The following is an 18,619-nucleotide window of genomic DNA, read 5'->3' on the forward strand; positions in this document are numbered from 1 at the left end:
AGAGCAACAACTGATATGAACTTTGCTAAGGGAGAGGTTGTAGTCAATCTGTTTATACATGTGGTAGATTAATACCCATTAATAAAATTATGAGAAGAACTTTCTAATAGGTAGGAAAGTTTCAACTTCTACCTTGTTTTATAGCCCTACTTGCTTGCGTCAGCACAGAAGTTTTATTCTTCTAGTGTATTTGCATGCAGCAGCAACAATTTTCTGTTTTTACCTCCTCCTCAATTCTAAGATTTATAAATACAGTGGGACATTCAGACTCATCCTAGAAATTATTCTTCCTTTGCACTATATTTCATCTTCTGCAGACAGATTCCCTTTTGCTGCACGTATTCTACTACTTTGCCTGACCTCCATCATCCACCTGCTATCCTTGCAGTATATGCCTTCCTTGGCTTTTTCTTTTGATCCTTTGAGCTCAATCATATATCCCAGGCTACAAGATGGATAATTTCACTGCTCCCCATTTTATTGTTCACGTAATTATAGCACTGGACACAGAGGGCTGCTACATTTCTCTGAACAAAAAATGTTTGCAATCTCCCGTTTCACTGTAAGATCACCCAATTCTCATCTCTTAAACATGAGGACAAACAGAAGCATTTGGTAAAGCTGCTGAAGTGGTATAAAATCAAAACACATTTGCTTATTAAGGTTACTGCTCTTTTAGATTGCAACTCTAATCTGATTCAGTCTCCCCCTAGCTCTGTTTCGACTGCACTTCCACAGACTTTTGTCTCAGCAGCAAAAGCAGCAAAGCAATACTCTCCTTAACTACTGCCAGCACGGCAAAGTGATTAAAATAAGACAAATTAACAAGGAAATGCTGCCAAAGGGGACAGTTCTCATTGGCTGCTCTTGACCAACTATTACAGAGTACTCTATCGCTAATAAAAGCCAGAGTGCGATAATTCAGGTGGATGATAAATTGATCATCAACTCACTGAAGTCAAAGAACTGAGCAGTCAACTTAATAAAATGAGAAAAAGTAGAGGCTGGGGACCGAAACGTGCTGCAGGAAATACACCACTAAAGGGGATGCTCCATCATCAGCTCGGTTCAGCTAGGACACCCTTGCGCTTCCACTCCAACCTGGTAGAAGTCTTTGTAAGATCCTGAAGGGAATCAGGTTTGTCCAAAAAAACAAACTACCCCAAAACAAAACAAAACAAAACAAAACAAAACAAAACAAAACAAAAAAGCAGGGGAGGGGGAAGCACACAACAGCCCACAAAACCAGAACAAAAACCTAACCACGGAAGAGGGGTAGAGGAAGAAGATGATGATGAACATGCAGAGAAGAGTTAAGTAAGAATTTAAGAACTGAATCAACAGCGACCCAGTTTTATTTGCCATCATTATGCCATTAATAGAGGAGAGAATTTAACTTTCAATTTGTTTCATCTGTTTAGTTTATTTTGTGTTTTTAAAATCCCTTGCAATTTCCATAAAATATTTTAGAGCACAACAACAGGATGCACTCTGGTGTGGGATTTTTTCCTCCCAAATGTCAGGCCTGTTCACGTAACCTGACTACATTCTACAGTATTCTTTTTGGAATCAAAAGCTAAAACAACTTCCTTTCCAATTATTCTTCTTTTTGGCTTTAATCAGCATTTTGGTGTCCTTTGGAACCTGGAAATCAGTGCAGGGGAGAAAAAGACAACAGGAAAAAAAAAAAAAAAAGGAAAGGTAATATCGTACACTGTTATCCTTCCAGCAAAAGACAAAAGGGGAAATTTGTACTAATGGACACATACACCTAATTGAATTTCATCTGAATTTGAGAGTTTAATCAACGTGCTGAACGCTTACCTGATCTGAGCATTTCATTTGGCACAGTTCTTTATTTTTTTCTCCCCTTGAAAAATATTGTTTAAAAATGAAACCCTTCCAATGCTAAATTATTTCAACAGAGAGTAAGGAAACATGAATCAACAGCTATGGCAAACAAAGCTGATAATTATTCAAACGAAAAAACTTTTCCAAAATAATCTGCTACCAGTTACTGTGGACATTTAACTACAGTTTGCAAACCATAAAGCAGCCTTCCCTACAGAAAAAGAAAACAGCAGTGACAGTTTAATAAGCATGAACCTTAACAAGGACTTCCGATTCTTCTACAGTCAATAATCAAGGTTTCAGGAAAGCTTAGTACATGGAATAACACTCTCAGTTTTCCTCATCAACTTCACAAATCACTGTCTGATGCTGAAATGTTGACAATTAAACTATTTGTTCTTTAGGACAAACCAGAACAAAAGCAAAAATTCTGAGTCACCAAAAGAGAAGTAAGTTTGAGACTTAAGTCTTATATCTGAAGGAGAACATAAGATTGTGACAGTCTTTATCTCCAGAAGAAGTTTTTCTATTTAATCAGCAAGGATATTGATTATTTAAAAATACATTTCAAACCATACACAAGCTTTATTTAGATAAAAGACTATTATCAGCACAGGTATGCTGAAGTTCAGTCACATCTACCTTTTCATAATGAAAACATATTCACAAAATCCTTTACAATCTAAAGTGTACTTCTAAGATTGAAAGCGATCAGCCTTGAATGAAACATGAATTAATAGCAGTTCTAAAACCATTAGATACAGACTCTATTGTCGTGCTTTTGTTTAAAGCAAGGAAAAAAGGCAAAAAAAAGTAGAGGGTGTCTAGGTCAGCAAAGTCATCAGTAGTTGATGGATGCACTTACAGACATTAGAGAAAAGAGGAAAATAGGCAGAACATAATACCACTTACGAGATTCTCTGTGTTAAGGACAGAAAAAAAGGCCTCAAGATATGCAGTAATTCTACCTTGTTCAGAGCTGAAGGTTTTCTATTTTTAGATATGGATGTCAAGGACACATTTAACCCTAGAAGTGCAGCTCGATGCATCGTTACAATATTCATTACTAGACATTGGTAGAATTAGAAATATTCATTCTACCAAGTACATCTTCTGAGAACAGCCCCTACCAGTAATAACCACGATCTCTGGGTGAGGAACTAGGAGTAAGGAAGATGGAAGAATTGATGCTCCAGACCATGTTAATGACTGCTAGCAGTTGTGTGGCAACCTCCAGGTAGGCAGGAAATGCAATGTTTATGTTGTAAGAAATGGCCGATTTAACAGTTTCTTATAACCCAAAACGGTGGCCTTGCTCCCTCTCCCCAACAGCCCAGGCTGCACGCTCTAGCTGCTTCTACCATTGCAGCTCCTGAGGCTGCAAGAAGGGTCACATCTGTGACCTGCTGTGGGAAATAACATGGGCACGGCTGCTTTCTGAAACCCATGTTGAGCTTCTCCCACTGTACACTCGCAGTCAGACTAGTGGGAAGCCCTAAACAGATTCTGCTGGTTATTCAATCTGAATCAGGCATAGGCGGGCTTTAGTAGCACTGCACCACAGGGACCAGGATCAGCATCTCCCACTTCAGGCAACAGTTTGCAAAGCAAGATTGAATACTACATCAGTTTTGACTGGTTGTAGCCAACTCTTTGAGTCTAGTGAACTCTTTGCTCTCCAAAGGGGCGTAGATGAAGAGAAAAGATACAGGCTGTAGGGGTATTGGCAGGTGAAGACTGAACCGGTGGGCAGAAGATGGCCATGTGTCGGTCTGTAGGGTCTCACAGGGCCGGCAGACCACAGTTGGCAGCTAGTATACTTAGAGAACAGGAAAACATCACAAGTTTGTATGAACTGAACAAGAGACAGTTCAAAAGCTAAAATAAGTAAATAGCCTAAAACCAGAAGGTAATCTCTTTCCTCTTCTTAAACTGTGGCTTTGTTGAAGGAATTGGATTCATGTTCCCCAATCTCTTAAAGGGAAACTACTTGTGATGTTTGATGCCACTATCACCAACAGCATTTGTCTCTTCCAACTGCCGAAGGCCTCAGCTGCACGTTAACATTTATACCTCCCAAATTCAAAGAAACACAGCGTCGTACTGCTTCCTCCCTCCCTCTGCTCGCCCATTGCAAACTTACAACACTTCTTTTTAGTTTAAGAGTCTGTCATACTGGGATATCTTTCTTAGTTTCAAACGAACTCTGCAAATGCCCAGAGTGGTTAATGACAATATAAAAGCACTCCCTTAACATAACTAGAAGCACAGAAGTACTAGAAGTAGGACACAGGCACTTAAAGCCATCCCCAGGCTGAATCACTGTATCAAAGCTTCACTTAATGGCATCACAACCAAGGAAACCCCATGCTACTTACAAATCAGTTGGTCAAAAAAATTAAAGAGAGAAAGGGAAGAATTGTCTCTCATTAAAAAGTACATTCTCCTTACCTTCTGCTTGCCCCACTGATAATACACAGCATCATAGAAAATGTCGGCTTTAACATTTGGGAGTTGTTTCCCTGCTCCCTGCAGTGGCACATCAGCTACACAGTAATCTGCAGCTGACTGTGGAATAGAGATAAAACAGAAACACTTCTGACTGAAGTCCACATTCAGAAATAGCTAAAAAGAACTAGTATTTGCAAAGTGTGAAATGAAAGCATACTGAAAAGCCTCCTTGATTTCAGACGTCATTATTGTTGGCATTTTTGCAGTGCCTATAGGCCCTAAATGAGACAAGATATCCCTCAGAGCCAAACACCATGCACACTCTAGTCCCCATCCACCAAATGCTTCCAGCCAAAATCAGAGGAATGACACAAAGCACCAGTGGCGCCTTCACCACTACCCACCATGGAAAACAGCTGGAGAATCTGACCCATGGAGAGGAATAGAAACAGGCAGCAAACGTGCTGCTGCATTGGTTATTCTCCGGTAGCCTGACCAAGCCAATGTTTTCCAGTTTTCAGGGACACACTGCAGAATTTTTGGACAAACAATTTCACATACATACACATGCAAAAGACAAAATTTTGGTAGCAAATTTATTCCAAATCTCAGTTTGCTACTGAAACCACAGTTTTAATTGGTCCCAATTATCATCATTCTTCTACTGTTGGAAAAACTGAGACACAGAGCAAGAACTCCACTTTTACTGAAAAGCGACAGGCTTCTAAAGTCCAAAACCAATTAAAAGAAAGAGGGAAAATGAAACACGCACACTCCGTTCCTTTTAATCTAAAAGACAGTCTTTTTTTTTTTTTTCAGATTAAGCAGTATTTGCTTGCTAGAAGATCATCTTGAACATAGCCATATACATGGCACTACTCTATTCTAAGCGTTCAAAGTATCTTTTGAGGTAAATGCAGCTCCTGAAAGACAGTCTCCTAATGCAAGGTTTCACCTCCATCAGACATTAATAACCATTTCAACATCAAACGCAGAGACTGGTTGGCTAGTAGGGCAGAATACAAAATGGAGTTTGAGATCCGAATACATAAACTCAAGTGTCAATGCAGTCCCCAAAGCATAGACAGATTCAGTTGAGCAGTGCTCTCCTCAGATGGAGTCTGATCCCTCTCTACGCTCCTCTGAGCACACTGACTAAATCTCCACCAAACGTAATAGGAGTCTAGACACCTAGCTTACACAGAGACACTTAATTTAAGTTGCCCTCATCAGCAAACTCAATTCCACCTGTGGTAACTGAGGGGAAGACAGTCTCCACTCTGCCCCAGGCCACCCTTTTCCAGACTCTCCTAATGAAATCCCTTCCCTCCTCGGCACACCTCTGCACTGAGGGAAAGCTTGACAGGTTGATAACACAAGAAACGCCCTTCAGGCATTATCAAGGCTATTACAGTCCCACACCCCTTTTCCGATTGTGACACATTTCACTCCCAGTGCTCAGCAATTACGTTATGTTTTTCAAAATGGAAAAGAAAAAAGTTCCCACTTGTAGAAAGCAAGGTAGACTACAGCAACTGCTAATCAGTTTTGTCAGAAGTGTCCAGCAAACACATGTGGCAGATTAATGAAATTATTGTTATAACTCAGATGAGATGCACTATTTGCAGAACCTGCAGTGCCAGCAGTGGAACATTAAACTGCTTTCCCATTTTAAATGCTAAATTGGTTCTATAATACATTTCATAATCCCTTTAATCACAAAGCTATTATTTTCTTTACCGGACAATTCTATACTTTTCCTTCCCCATCAAGGCAGCTGTGTCATTAAAATACCGCTTTATTTTTTCAGCAATCTCTACGAAGCCTTTAAAGTAGCTTCAAAGTGAAAGCAGAGGGTTTGGATGGCTTTGTGGAGCACCTTCAGAACAAGGCAAGCAGCAGAACTGGCACTATAAGTACATTATGCATCCACACACTGTATGGAATTGCTTTTTCCTCTAAAAGCCTCTCCTTCTTTTTATCTATATTTCTTTTTCCCCGAAGAGAAGAAGTTCTTTTCAATAATGTGTCTGGTGTCTACATGTGTCGATAGTATTAGACATCCCACTTATTTCTGAGAGTACTTCCACAGCTTTTTACTGCTTATGTTTGCTAATACATACTGCAATTGCTGCTCCTTTTCACACTAGTGTAATGGGAAAGAACACAAATTTCACATTGATAGCTTTTACAGGGCAACAGGAGCCAGATCAGACTACATTTCCTTCCTTATGCTCTTTCAGCTGCCTCTTCGTAACCATCTGCTCTCGCCTGCCCTATATGAGGACTGCATTCACTCCCTGCAGCATAAACCACCGCTTTGCTGTGCATTTGTGCAGCCCTTAGCGCACCGCAGGGCCACAGGCTGCACGGCTTCCCACGGGCCCACACCTTGCCGTCCTTCCCATGAAAACACTGAAAATGTTTTCATTGTCGATTTTTTGGTGGAAGTCCAACTGTAAAAACCCTGACAAACAGAAATTTCTCTTCCTATTATCACTTGATGGACTGAAGTCATAGATAGGGCATGCTTGTCGAGATGAATTTCATAAAGGACCCCTTTAAATCGCTTGGAAGGTAGATCAATCATGGTCTTCGTGAGTAAACTTCATCTGTTCTACTTATACCCATCTAAAGAGTATTAGTCTGAGCTAATTATTTCGACTTCCTATGGGGAGAAAGAAGAGAAGCAGTAGGAAAATAATCCCACCTTGTGATGGGGGGTTAAGGAGAAGGAAATGAGTAACGGTCCTTTGCAGATGCCCTTCATTTTCCCCTCGCTGTCTTGGGCAGAGCACAACAAACTAACTCAGGCAAGATCTCCCACGTACACGCGGCTGCTGTCAGGGCAGATGATATTTCAGAATCCCCAGGCACGCAGTCAAGGCAAACAGGATGAACGGGAGAAGCCAGACCTTTTACGCTGAATGTAGAAACCTCGCTGCAAAAAATGTGGGCCTTCATATTACAGTATTTATAACAACAATGGATCATATAGCAATGGGGAAAAACATGCTACAGCAAGAATACACTTGGATTCTGAAACAGGCATTTGTCCTCCTGTGATAAGCGGTCTTACAGGACCCCAACGGAGAGAGAGGTGTTTCTTGTTTCCCTGGCTCATGACAATGTAAATCCTGAACCAAGCAGCTATATTCCGCACTACAGGTAGGATTACTCCAGCACTTCATTCACACCAGTAAAACCCCAGAGTGATAAACAAAACATCAGCCTCAGCTTCTTGAAATGTACAAGGTCACCCAGAACTCCTGTTTCACCGCTCAGGATAAAAGGTTTGTTCACTGCACTGTTCTGAAACTTCAGACTTCAGCCAGAGGTCACAATCACGAATGACAGGCTGAGACAGGAAGAGATCCATACACATCAAACATTTCAGCCACCAATTTAGACGCCTGAAAGCAAGACAACACACATACTTCTAACTATGCAACACATGAAAGAAAAAGTTTATTGAAAATGAAGACAGAAGCGAGCACACCAATTACTGTGTATAACTAATAGTCACAGAATGAGACGTTAGAAAGGCACATTGCCCTGAAGTGTAATTATTTTAGCTATTTGATATTAACATTTACCAAATATTTTTAAATCCATTTCAGACATGCTGTACACTCAGATTCTGTACCCATTTTTGCTAGTGATAAAAAGACCCAATGCAATAAGTGGTGTTTTGTCACCGTTGCAGTGAAAGAGTGGGGAGAGGAAAAAAAAAAAAGAATAAAAAAAAATGCTTTTACCAATGAGGTAAAACCTCATTGTCCTAGTTCAGTGGCCATTGGCATTTCACAACCAATTGAAAAAAAAAAAAAAAAGAAAAAAAAAGGGGGGGGGGAGGATAAAATGGTCTTGGCACACCAAGCAGCTATGCTGATGAACGTGTATGTTCCATCACAGTCATCACCAGGACCACTGCTTGGCAAATACTGTCTTTCTCATCCAACCCATTTTATATGCCTGACCAAAAAGGATAAACACTGTGAAGTAGAAGCCACTGATTGAAAAACCTGGAGAACTCTTCTAGAAAATTACTTTTTCTAGTCTCTCATTAGAGAATAGTACCAGAACATTTTTATTTTTTAAAATAACTGACAAAACACTTTTATATTTCTAAGAAGAATTCTGTAACACCATTATTACTCAGAAGCCTCACTCTTTTGTGCTTGGACATTTCATCACATACTTGACACACACCAAATATTTCCCGAGCAGTGCAGAACTCCCCAGGAAGCCAGAGGAGCTACTTCCACCCCAATCAGTCCTGCACCGGGCCCAGTAAGCAGAGATAAATTCTCATCCTCTTGTTGGCAAGTTCAGTCAGGCCTTCAGTGCTGTTCGATGTAATTTTGAAAAAACATTTTTTTTTTAAGAAAGCAAAATTAACCAAAAGAATTAATGAGCTACACTGCAACAAAGAAGTATAGTCTACTGGTGTTTACAGAGCACTTATCAACAGAAGGCAAGATAGAAAAGCTTCTCACTTCTTTTACCAGTTTCTTTTCATAGTTTTCATGAACATTTTAAAGGACTGTTAATTTGTCTCCAAGTCTGATTAAAAAAAAAACCCACCATTGCTAACACAAGATAAAAAGTCTAACTGTAGTGGTTGCCATTAAAAAGCCTTTATTATTTGCTACTGCTGCTACCACATAATGAGACAAAGCGTGTCACCAGATATGCACACCTTACTTAGGAATCAAAACTACCTGAATAAATAATCTTCTCTGAATAAGTGACAACCAGATTTGGGTGTCACGCTCACAATGACCAGGGCTTTATGAGTGCAACATGTGGGAAGTCTTGATAAAAGTTAATACTTCTGTAAGAGATGATTTTCTGAATTTTGTTAGGAAAGTCACCTTCTGTTAAGGCCTATACTCAGAGAAGTACACAACTTCAAAAGTACAGAATCATAGAATCTCAGGTTGGAAGGGACCTCAAGGATCATCTGGTCCAACCTTTCCTGGCAAAAGCATGGTCTAGCCAAGATGGCCCAGCACCCTGTTCAGCTAAATCTTAACAGTATCCAATGTTGGTGCATCCACCAATTCCCTGAGGAGATTATTCCAATGGCTGATTGTTATTGTGAAAAATTTTCCTCGTGTTCAGTCGGAATCTCCCCAGGAGTAACTTGTACCCATTACCCCTCATCTTTTACATGTGACTCCTTGTAAGAAGGAAGTCCCCATCTTCTTTGTAGCCATCCTTTAAATACTGCAACGTGGTGATAAGGTCTCCCCTAAGCCTTTCTCAAGGCTGAACAACCGCAGTTCTCGCAGCCTTTCTTTATATGGCAGTTTTCCCAGTCCTTGGATCATCTTGGTGGCCCTTCTCTGGACCCTCTCCAGCCTGTCCACATAGTTTTTGTTTAGCAGGAACCAAAACTGAATACAGTATTCCAGGTGTGGCCTGACAAGTGCTGAGTACAGTGGAATAATGACTTCTTTATCTCTGCTGGTGATGCCCTTGTTGACGCAAGCCAGCATCCTGTTGGCTTTCTTTGCCACTGCAGCACACTGTTCACTCATAACGAGCTCGTTGTCCACCAGAACCCCCAGGTCCTTTTCCACAGAGCTGCTCCCAGCCAGGTAGATCCCAGTTTGTGCTGTACTCCTGGATTATGTTCTCCCAGCTGCAAGACCTTACACTTGTCCTTGTTGAAATTCATAAGGACCCTGTTAACCCACTCTTCCAGCTTATCCAGGTCTTCCTGCAGGGTGGCTCTCCCTTCCCAAGTGTCCATCTCCCCACTCGGTTTGGTATCATAAGCAAACTTCATCAGGGTATGCTTGATCCCATCATCCAGATCACTTATGAAGATATTAAACAGCCTTGGGCCCAGTATCGATCCCTGGGGGACCCCACTTGTGACAGGCTGCCATAATTTGGAAAGGAGCTATTTATCACCACCCTCCGGGTGCAGCCTGTCAGCCAGTTCCCCACCCACCACACAGACCACTTGACTAGACCATAACACATCAGATTCTCTAGGACAACGCTGTGGGGAACCATATCAAAAATCTTGGAGAAATCCAGGTAGACAATGTCCACTGCTCACCCCACATCAACCGATCAGGTTACTTTATCATAGAAAGTGATCAGCTTTGCCAAGCATGATTTGCCCTTGGTGAATGCATGCTGGCTTTTTCCAATAATGTACTTCATTTGACTTGTGACAGTCCCCAGGAGGATTCACTCCATGACTTTCCCAGGGACTAAAGTAAGACTGACAGGCCTATAATTTCCTGAATCCTCCTTTAAGCCCTTCTTGTGGATGGGGGTGACATTAGCTTTCTTCCAGTCTTCTGGGACATCCCCAGTTCTCCACAACTTCTCAAAGATTACGGATAGTGGCTCACAACGACATCAGCCAGCTCTCTTAACATCCTTGGGTGGACAGCGTTGGGGCCCATCAATTTGTATGGATCAAACTCCTGTAATAGCTCACATACCAACCCTTCCTTCATTGACGGTGGGTCTGTGTCTGCATCAACCTGGACTGTTATTCCCAAGGCCTGGGGCCCAGCAGTGCTGGTAAACACAGACATGAAGAAAGTGTTGAGAACCTCTGCCTTTTCAGCACTGTTGGTGACTAATTCACCTCTCCTGTTTAACAGCAGACCATTATTTTCTGTTTGTGCTTGTTGCTTACGTACAATAAAAGTTTAATTTTTTTTTAACAGAAACCTAACTCTAAATGTCCTGATTTACTGTATTTCTCTAGAGATAGCTATGATATTAAACCAAACAGACCAGACATAAGAGCCAGAAGTAGCGCTTTAATGAAATAAAATGAAATAAATATTTATTTAATGAAATAAAGGTAAGAATTCCAGAAAACACACACAACAGAGGTTAGATGTAGAAGGTGTTTAAGAAATAATATACATTTTTTTACATATATTAAAAAACATCCTTGCTTTCTCCAAGGAAGTTTTGTGCTCTGTAGAAGTGTCCACTGAATTTTTTATATACCATTGAATACTGAAAAATCAGTTACTGACCAAAAAGTGTGTATATTGATATACACACCTTAAAATAAATATATGAAGTATAAAAATAATGAACTTTTTTATTTTATATAATTTCCTTAGTTTGCATTATATCCTGTACATTATCAGAGTCTCCTGCATTATGCACATCAGTTTAGATAGGAAAAACCTTGGCCTCTTCCAGACTTGCTCACATTTGTAACAAGGTGGTTCCTTAGGGAACCAGCTGAGGGATACTAAGATCATTGTTCCATTTTCCATTAAAATTCTACCTCAGTCAGCCTATAAAAATTAGATTGCATACTCATCAAGAACTTCTAAAAGATTGATCCTTCACTCATGCTACACTTCCGGCTGTCTGCATCCCAAATATAGAAACAAACACTTCTATTCCCCCATTTACATTGCAGGAGCTGCATAAAAAGGAACTTTAAATCTATCTGTAGCCCATGAGTTAATGCTGTTCCACAAGTCCATAGCTGAGGACAGAAAAAGAAGAACATACTTCATTAGACAGGATATTTTCTTTTTTCCTTTGGACAGCAAAATCTTAAAGCAGCCAGGGGTTTAAAGTGCTGGAATTGGTCCCAATGAAGACAAATTAGAAAGCTGAAAGCAGACAAGATGGTCTACAAGCCATCTTCAATTGCATTCAATACATTGCATTGCTTTGTGCAATGTAAGTCTCACTACTGTGGATATGAGGTATGCGTTAACAATATTTGAATACATGGGATTGCAAAGAAACCTTTTTAAAAACAACTGAGCAATGAGGAAATATAAAACAAATGATCTGTCCACAATGTTTTATTTACAATACTTTCCTCTATTCCTACTCATCTTTCCACTGTACAGATATGATTGAATGGATAAAGTTTCATGACGACAGTTTAATTCAACCCTCAAAGCCACACAAGTTACAAACCCAACTCTCATTCACATTTTAGAGGATAAAGCAACACGATTTTTAAATTTAAGGCAGAGCAAGCCAGAAAAGATGGTCCACCTCAGGCTATAACATATGAAGTCAGATGAAAAACATCACTAAGTTAATAAAGCACATAAAAACCAAAGTTACTAACAAGGCAGCAATACATTCAGAAAAAGTCCACTTCAATAGCTTGATACTATTATGCTAAGCTTATTCCATCAAGGAGAATATTTAGTGGTGTTTTGTTTGTTTGTTTTTAAATCTGAAGCACACCAAACTTTCTAAATAAAGCTACCGCAATCAGATGTGTGAAACCAATAGTTGATCTGACTTCTTTAAGAGCACTACGCTTCCCATCTTCCCCAGCAATCTCCAGCAGGGACAGCCTGGGAAACGGTTTTCTATTCATCAGTCCAAAAAGTACAGCTCAGACAGTGGAAACAGACTCCATTGCGTCAGATCACAGATATATTTCATCCTGATTTTCCACTAAGATGAGTCTTTTGCAAGCAAAGACAAGCTTGATCTGCCTGTGTTCCATGTCAACTACACATGAGCCCATTCTCAATTGGAAGCCCCATTGCGTCATTTAGCTTCTTCACGTCCAAGCTTGTAAGATCTCCTCTGAGCTTAACACACCTCCTTAGCTTTCAGTACAGGGCAGATTTTCATCTGGTGATGTTGAAACACGGGCAGGGCTAGCTTGCTTTTGTCTGCAAAAGGCTGAGTAAATACATTATTAGCTCAGCTTTGTCTCAAAGCCCATCCAAAATTTGGTGGTCTTCTTACCATATGGATGATTCAAAGCAGTAAGCACAAACCTGTTTGCCAAGGGTTCAAGAGATATCAACAATATGCTTGACAATTGGCCACAAAACACACTGCAAATACCAGTGATTTTGATCAAAGCCAACCTGTACTTTATCTAGACAATGACTTAAGACAGAAAGAAATGAGTTTAAATTGTACTCACTTAAAACTAGGTATTTTAGATAAAAATCAGAATGGAGAATTCACACCACGCTTTCATTGTCAAGGCTACTGCTCAAAATGTTTAATGCTATTTTATTCTGAAGTGAAATACATCACAACTGTATGCGTGTTATTTGTTAGATTTATTGTGCTGATAACAGTAGGAAACTCTCTTATTTGTTAAGTCATTGAATTAATTGTTACTGCCTTTTCTGGATCTTAAAAAAAAAAAAAAAAAAAAGATACTCATTTTGTTTGCTCAGTTAACTACCAAAGTGTCCAGTTCAGTAAAAACTCAATTTTCCACTCCGCAGAAATCACCCCCAAAACACTGGGTTTAGGCCTTTAAAGATCAAAAAGACTGACAAGGCTTTTAAAGAACCTCCCATTTTTTTTAGCATTCTCTTACTTTTCATTCTAGTTAAAAACATACCTAGTATGACAAATTATTATCCTATACTGAAAGAGTCTGGAGCACACATATTCACCTGCAGGTAGTCATTTCTGTTGCACACAAACAAGAAATAGCAGCTTATGAATAAGGACAGACACTTCATTTATCTTTAGGAATTCACCTCTGAAGTATGTTTATGCACTGACATACCAGATACGGAAGAACTGAGATGGTATTTTACCTAAAATTAGTTAAGAGTTTATTAAACTCAGTCACCCATATAAAAATCCATATATTCATAGAACCTTCTGCTTCCTTTACCTGCCCCAAGAAAAAATAAACAAGCAAACAAAAAAACACTCAAGAAAAACATCTGTATTCCCATTCTAGTTGTTACCCAAGTCATTTGGAAAAAAAGTCTTCACAGTGCCTGAAAAGGAGAGATCCCATTATTTTAATTATCTTCATCTAAAGGAAAATAAAATAGTGTAACGTCCAAAATGTGTGTGGGCTAAAAGTCCACAGCAACACCTTGCTTCTATAACACCCGCTTCCTCAGACTGTTACTTATGCAGCTTTGTATGTCTTTAACAGGATGGTAAATGCTTTTTAAGCAGTAGCCAGGACTTCAAGAAGCCTGTGTTCTTTAAGACTCGCCAAAATAAATAAGAACCCAGTCCTACCTACCTTAGATATTTCTGGCTCCACTTGTTGTCTCTTGGGTGTCTCTTTTGACTCAGACCCTTTTGGAGTACTAGTGTTCTTAACAGAGGGCGATTCAGCTCCTTCACCTTCAAGTTGCAGATTAATACCTTCTGTGGGGACAGGGTGATCAATACCATTTGGATTCAGATTGCAATGGATAGCTGGGAAAAAAATACAAGAAAGAGAAAATACTGTTTAGGAAAGAAGAACCCAGTGTTAGAAACATTTATCACAAAGTACTAAGAAGTGCCATGTGGTGACCAGAGTCATGTCAGATCATAGCAAAAGACCTGCCTGTACCTTGACATGGATTCAGGATGAGATATTTGAGAAAGAAAATGAGAGGCAACGGAGCACTCTATAAGGCTATTTAGTGCAGGCTACTGAATTGAACTGTGCTTTACTGGATTCACTACAGCGTCCAAGACCCTCAACTTACAGCTTTTACTAGGGTAGGACAATGTATTCATCATTCAGTGATACCTTTTTTTTTCTGTTCTAGGCAAGCAAGTTAAATTTTTTCTATTACATTTTCAATTACTACAACATTCTAGGCCTTAAACAATGTGGGATAAGTAAGCTGTGCACAGCGAGTCAGCAAGTTGGTCTCTGCACAGAGTAATGACTTACCCAGCTGATTATCTCTCCTTCAGCACTTTGCACCACTGCAAATTACCACCTACACCAACCTAACAAGCAAGAGGGATGTACTCTCTAGGAGCATATAATGAGGTGTGGACTAATGACAGCAGAATAAGGAAAGCAGCTAGAGAAAAAAATAAAACAAATGCAGACCATACCACAGAAATGCACATTTAGAACTACTGCAGTAGTTTAATAGCTTTCTGTAAAAAATTTCACACTTACAAAGAGAGTAGCCTTAACAACCTTCTTGGCACGTGTAGCAATTTTAAAAGTTGTGGATCCCCAGACAACATCCCCTTCGCGTGACTATCTGATTTTTGCATTCATGTTCCTGGGTAACTGCTACTTTTAGCATTACTCATAATTAATGGTCCCAACTTCCCATGTACACAAAAGGACACTGCTCAGATACTGTGGTGCAATGTTTGACAGTCCTGAATAGAAACCTAACACACAATGTAAAACTAAAATAAAAGCTGCCCTTTTACTCTTGCTTGGCTTAGAAGCAAAGGGTGGGGAACAGGGGAAGGAATCAGAACTGCCAGTTTCTACCAGCTACGAATAAGCCCTTGAAAGCCTCTCGGGGGAAACAGGCTCAAGCTGCCGGAGAAGGCAAAGGGTCCTTCAACTACAGCACCTTTTGAAATTCCATCCACCTTAAATCCCAGTGTCTTAATTGAAAACTTTGAGCCTAAATTACAGCAATTCCTTGGTGCCAAATTAAAGCAAAGGCCAAAAAGCTGTCCTTTTCTCCTTGGGGATTTTAAAAACATCCAAATATTTGTAGAAGGTAAGTGATCTGTCCAAGTACTACAATACCTACACCTGCAAACTAGGGACTGAAACATCTCCTGTCTTCAAGTGAAAGGAACATTATAAAGGATAATTCATTAACAACAATGAATGAGGGAAAGCAGTAAAGATTTGCAATATTTTATTAAAAATTGCAGCAATTTTATATAGAAGAAGAGAAAAATATGTCATTGGCCCACAGAAAACTAGTAAATGAAACTAAAAATGGGAAGGGAACTAAATTTCAGTCTCACTGTGAGTAGCTGTAGGGGTTTAGCCCTGGACTTCTTTTACAAGTATGTAAAAGAGACAGAGACCCCCCTCTCCAAATAGTCAATTCTTTAGCAGACAGCATGAGAGGAAGAGGAGGAGGAATCACTAGACTACGTCATGTCCAGAGCTGAGCCCTGCAAAAACCTCCTTCTGGGGAAGGAAACAGAAGAGGTGAACGATACAGACCTTCTGGAAGTGAGGCAGGTTTTCTACTAGCCATCCCAGGTACCACCATAGGCTAAAAATCCCTTCTTTCTCAAAAGGGATCCTCCACCTGCTTAGGTCTTGCATAGTGGTTTTGCTTTAAAAGCACTAAAAACCCTCTGACAAGTTTTCTGGGAACTCCTGGGTTTCCCCTTCAGGCACCAATTTCTCAAAAACCAAGAGCATTTTTTTTTTATTTTAATAGCGGAAAAAAAGCACATAAGGAAAATGAGTCTGCAGCAGTCTGTGTGGCTGTTGTCCTTATTTGTTATCTTTCTGTCTCATTTTAGTAGGGCAAGCATCTGCAGTTTCTTCCTGATACCTAGAGAGCAGCTACAGAGCCGCTACAGAGCCTCATTTCCCAAGCCAGCTCTAAGGAGCTTCTCCCCAAGTCCAGCTGCAGCTCTTCTTGCAAGTCTCTATCCTCCCTGGTTCAAACCAATTCTGTAGGTTGGCTGAAGATAATGTAAAACCAAATCCCATCATTATGGCATTGCCTCTCACTGGTGAGGAAGGGAAAAATAGATGACTCTCTTCAAGTCAGTCCTTTCTTCCTACTGGTTTTCCCAGCCACACCACTGAGGCAATCCAACACATAAATACTTAAACTTTAGTAACATTAGTACAGGCATTTTCTAACTTTTGAGTTCTTTATTTCTAGGTACACTCCATACTTACCCCTTCACGGATTTTGCTTTTGGTCGTGGCTGTGAGACTACAATGGAACTGAACTTGAACATAGCTGCTGCTTGATTTTTCCCTTGCAGGACCTCTTTCTGTGTCAGAGAAAATGCAAAATCTTTTTTACTTCCACAGTGAAGCTATCAGGCTTCACCTGCTCCGGCTGTATGGCCATTATGGGGAGGTATCCAGAACCTGCCAATCTGTTACGATGAACAGAGGCTTTAGGGCTTTTAGGCTCCCATGGGAGGTTTCCAAGAGATATTATTTTGTGGTTTATATTTACATCATTGTGTCTTAAGACACCAAAAAGTTCTCTCTCTCTCCCCTAGATCATATCCACCTGTCATTATCTGTCTCCTCTAGATCATACTTACCTACCTGAAAGAAACAAGTAATTACTAATGACTACTTTGGTTATCCGTCACACCACAGAAAAGATGGATGCTATCCACCAAGACAGACTTTTTCCACCCCAATGAGGATGGAAACTGTTCTGTTAGTAGCCAAACTAATTCCCTCCTTCACAAAAAAATGTGAGATATCCTAACAAACCTGTAAATTACTCCCAGCACACCCCTGCTCCAGCCAGGGCTAGATAGTAGTGAAAGATGCTTGGAACGGAATGCAGTCCATAAAAATCCCTCCAACTATCTTGAAGGATCTTGCCTAGCTGAACAGGAAGACTCCTGCATACACCTTTGAAACACTACCACACCCGAGTAGCAGCCAGAAACAGGCAGGTTTTGGCCCTCAGTTCCTTCCCAGCTCTCACTAGAGAGAAATCGCAAAGCAGAGTGGGACTTAACACTGCCTGGAAGAACATTGCCAGCAGCAAGCGTCCTGTGGAGTGCGACGCCTCCCTTCCCAGTGCCCCCAAACAATACAGATTAAGGAGGGGGCTGATAGGGGATGGACAAGGAAAGCCTTCTGGGTTACAGCATTGGTTTACCATGCTGTAATTACCATTACAGGGAGCAAATGATCCAGATTTCCAATAACATGGTAGCGTAAGCATCACCTAGATGGCTTAAAAAAAGAAATAAATCACATGGCAAGATGCTACTTGACTCTTAGCCCATCATTCTTTCAGAAATAATGAACGTTAGTGCTGTTTCAGCAATGCTTTACATTGGGCTCCTTCAGGATACAAAAGAGAGAAAAAAAAATTGGAGAGGCTGCTAGCAATTACAGAAATGCCCATTACCTTTTCATTGAAAAGAGGTGACTGGTTAAAAGAAACACAGCCTGCCTCAGGAAAGACTTTTCCAAAGTTGCTGATATTGGAAGGTGGAGGGGACAACTTTTTTTTTATTTCCTAGGTAGAGAGAGAAGGAAAGAGTTCATCTCTCTCCTTCACCCTCATCACAGTCTTGGCTTACCATACAGCTAGACAGAATCTGTTCCTTAAGGAAGACACACTGAGAACAAGAACCACAGCATGGGGAGAAAGCAGACTGAAGGGCAGGAGGAAAAAAAGCAGATGTGAGACACTTGGCAAAGCTAATCTCTTTTTGTCATCAGACATCTTAAGGTAGCCAGTTCTATTGTTTTCCCCTACTGCCCTCTCCAACTCTCAGCTACACACAGGGTAAGAAGGAAAGAATATTTGCTTGCATGGCTCTCTTATTTCCTGTTACCACACAGAAATACGTATTTCCATTTCTGTGGCAGACATAGGTGGAGCTCTTGCCTCCTTTTAAATGTCAA

At 40.3% G+C, this 18,619-nt stretch overlaps 1 protein-coding gene across 1 annotated transcript in view; it reads right to left on the minus strand.

Moving 5' to 3' along the window:
* SAMD12 (sterile alpha motif domain containing 12) overlaps positions 1 to 18,619 on the minus strand; it is a gene marked incomplete at both ends in the record, with an annotated part of 106,094 nt that overhangs the window by 74,043 nt on the left and 13,432 nt on the right. The window contains one exon of the mRNA XM_082499252.1: positions 14,297 to 14,505. Coding sequence (XP_082355378.1) covers positions 14,297 to 14,505 — 209 coding nt within the window. The remainder of the gene's footprint in view (positions 1 to 14,296; positions 14,506 to 18,619) is intronic.

Source organism: Vanellus vanellus (genome assembly GCF_965231255.1).
Source record: "Vanellus vanellus genome assembly, chromosome: 2".
Lineage (NCBI taxonomy): Eukaryota > Metazoa > Chordata > Aves > Charadriiformes > Charadriidae > Vanellus > Vanellus vanellus.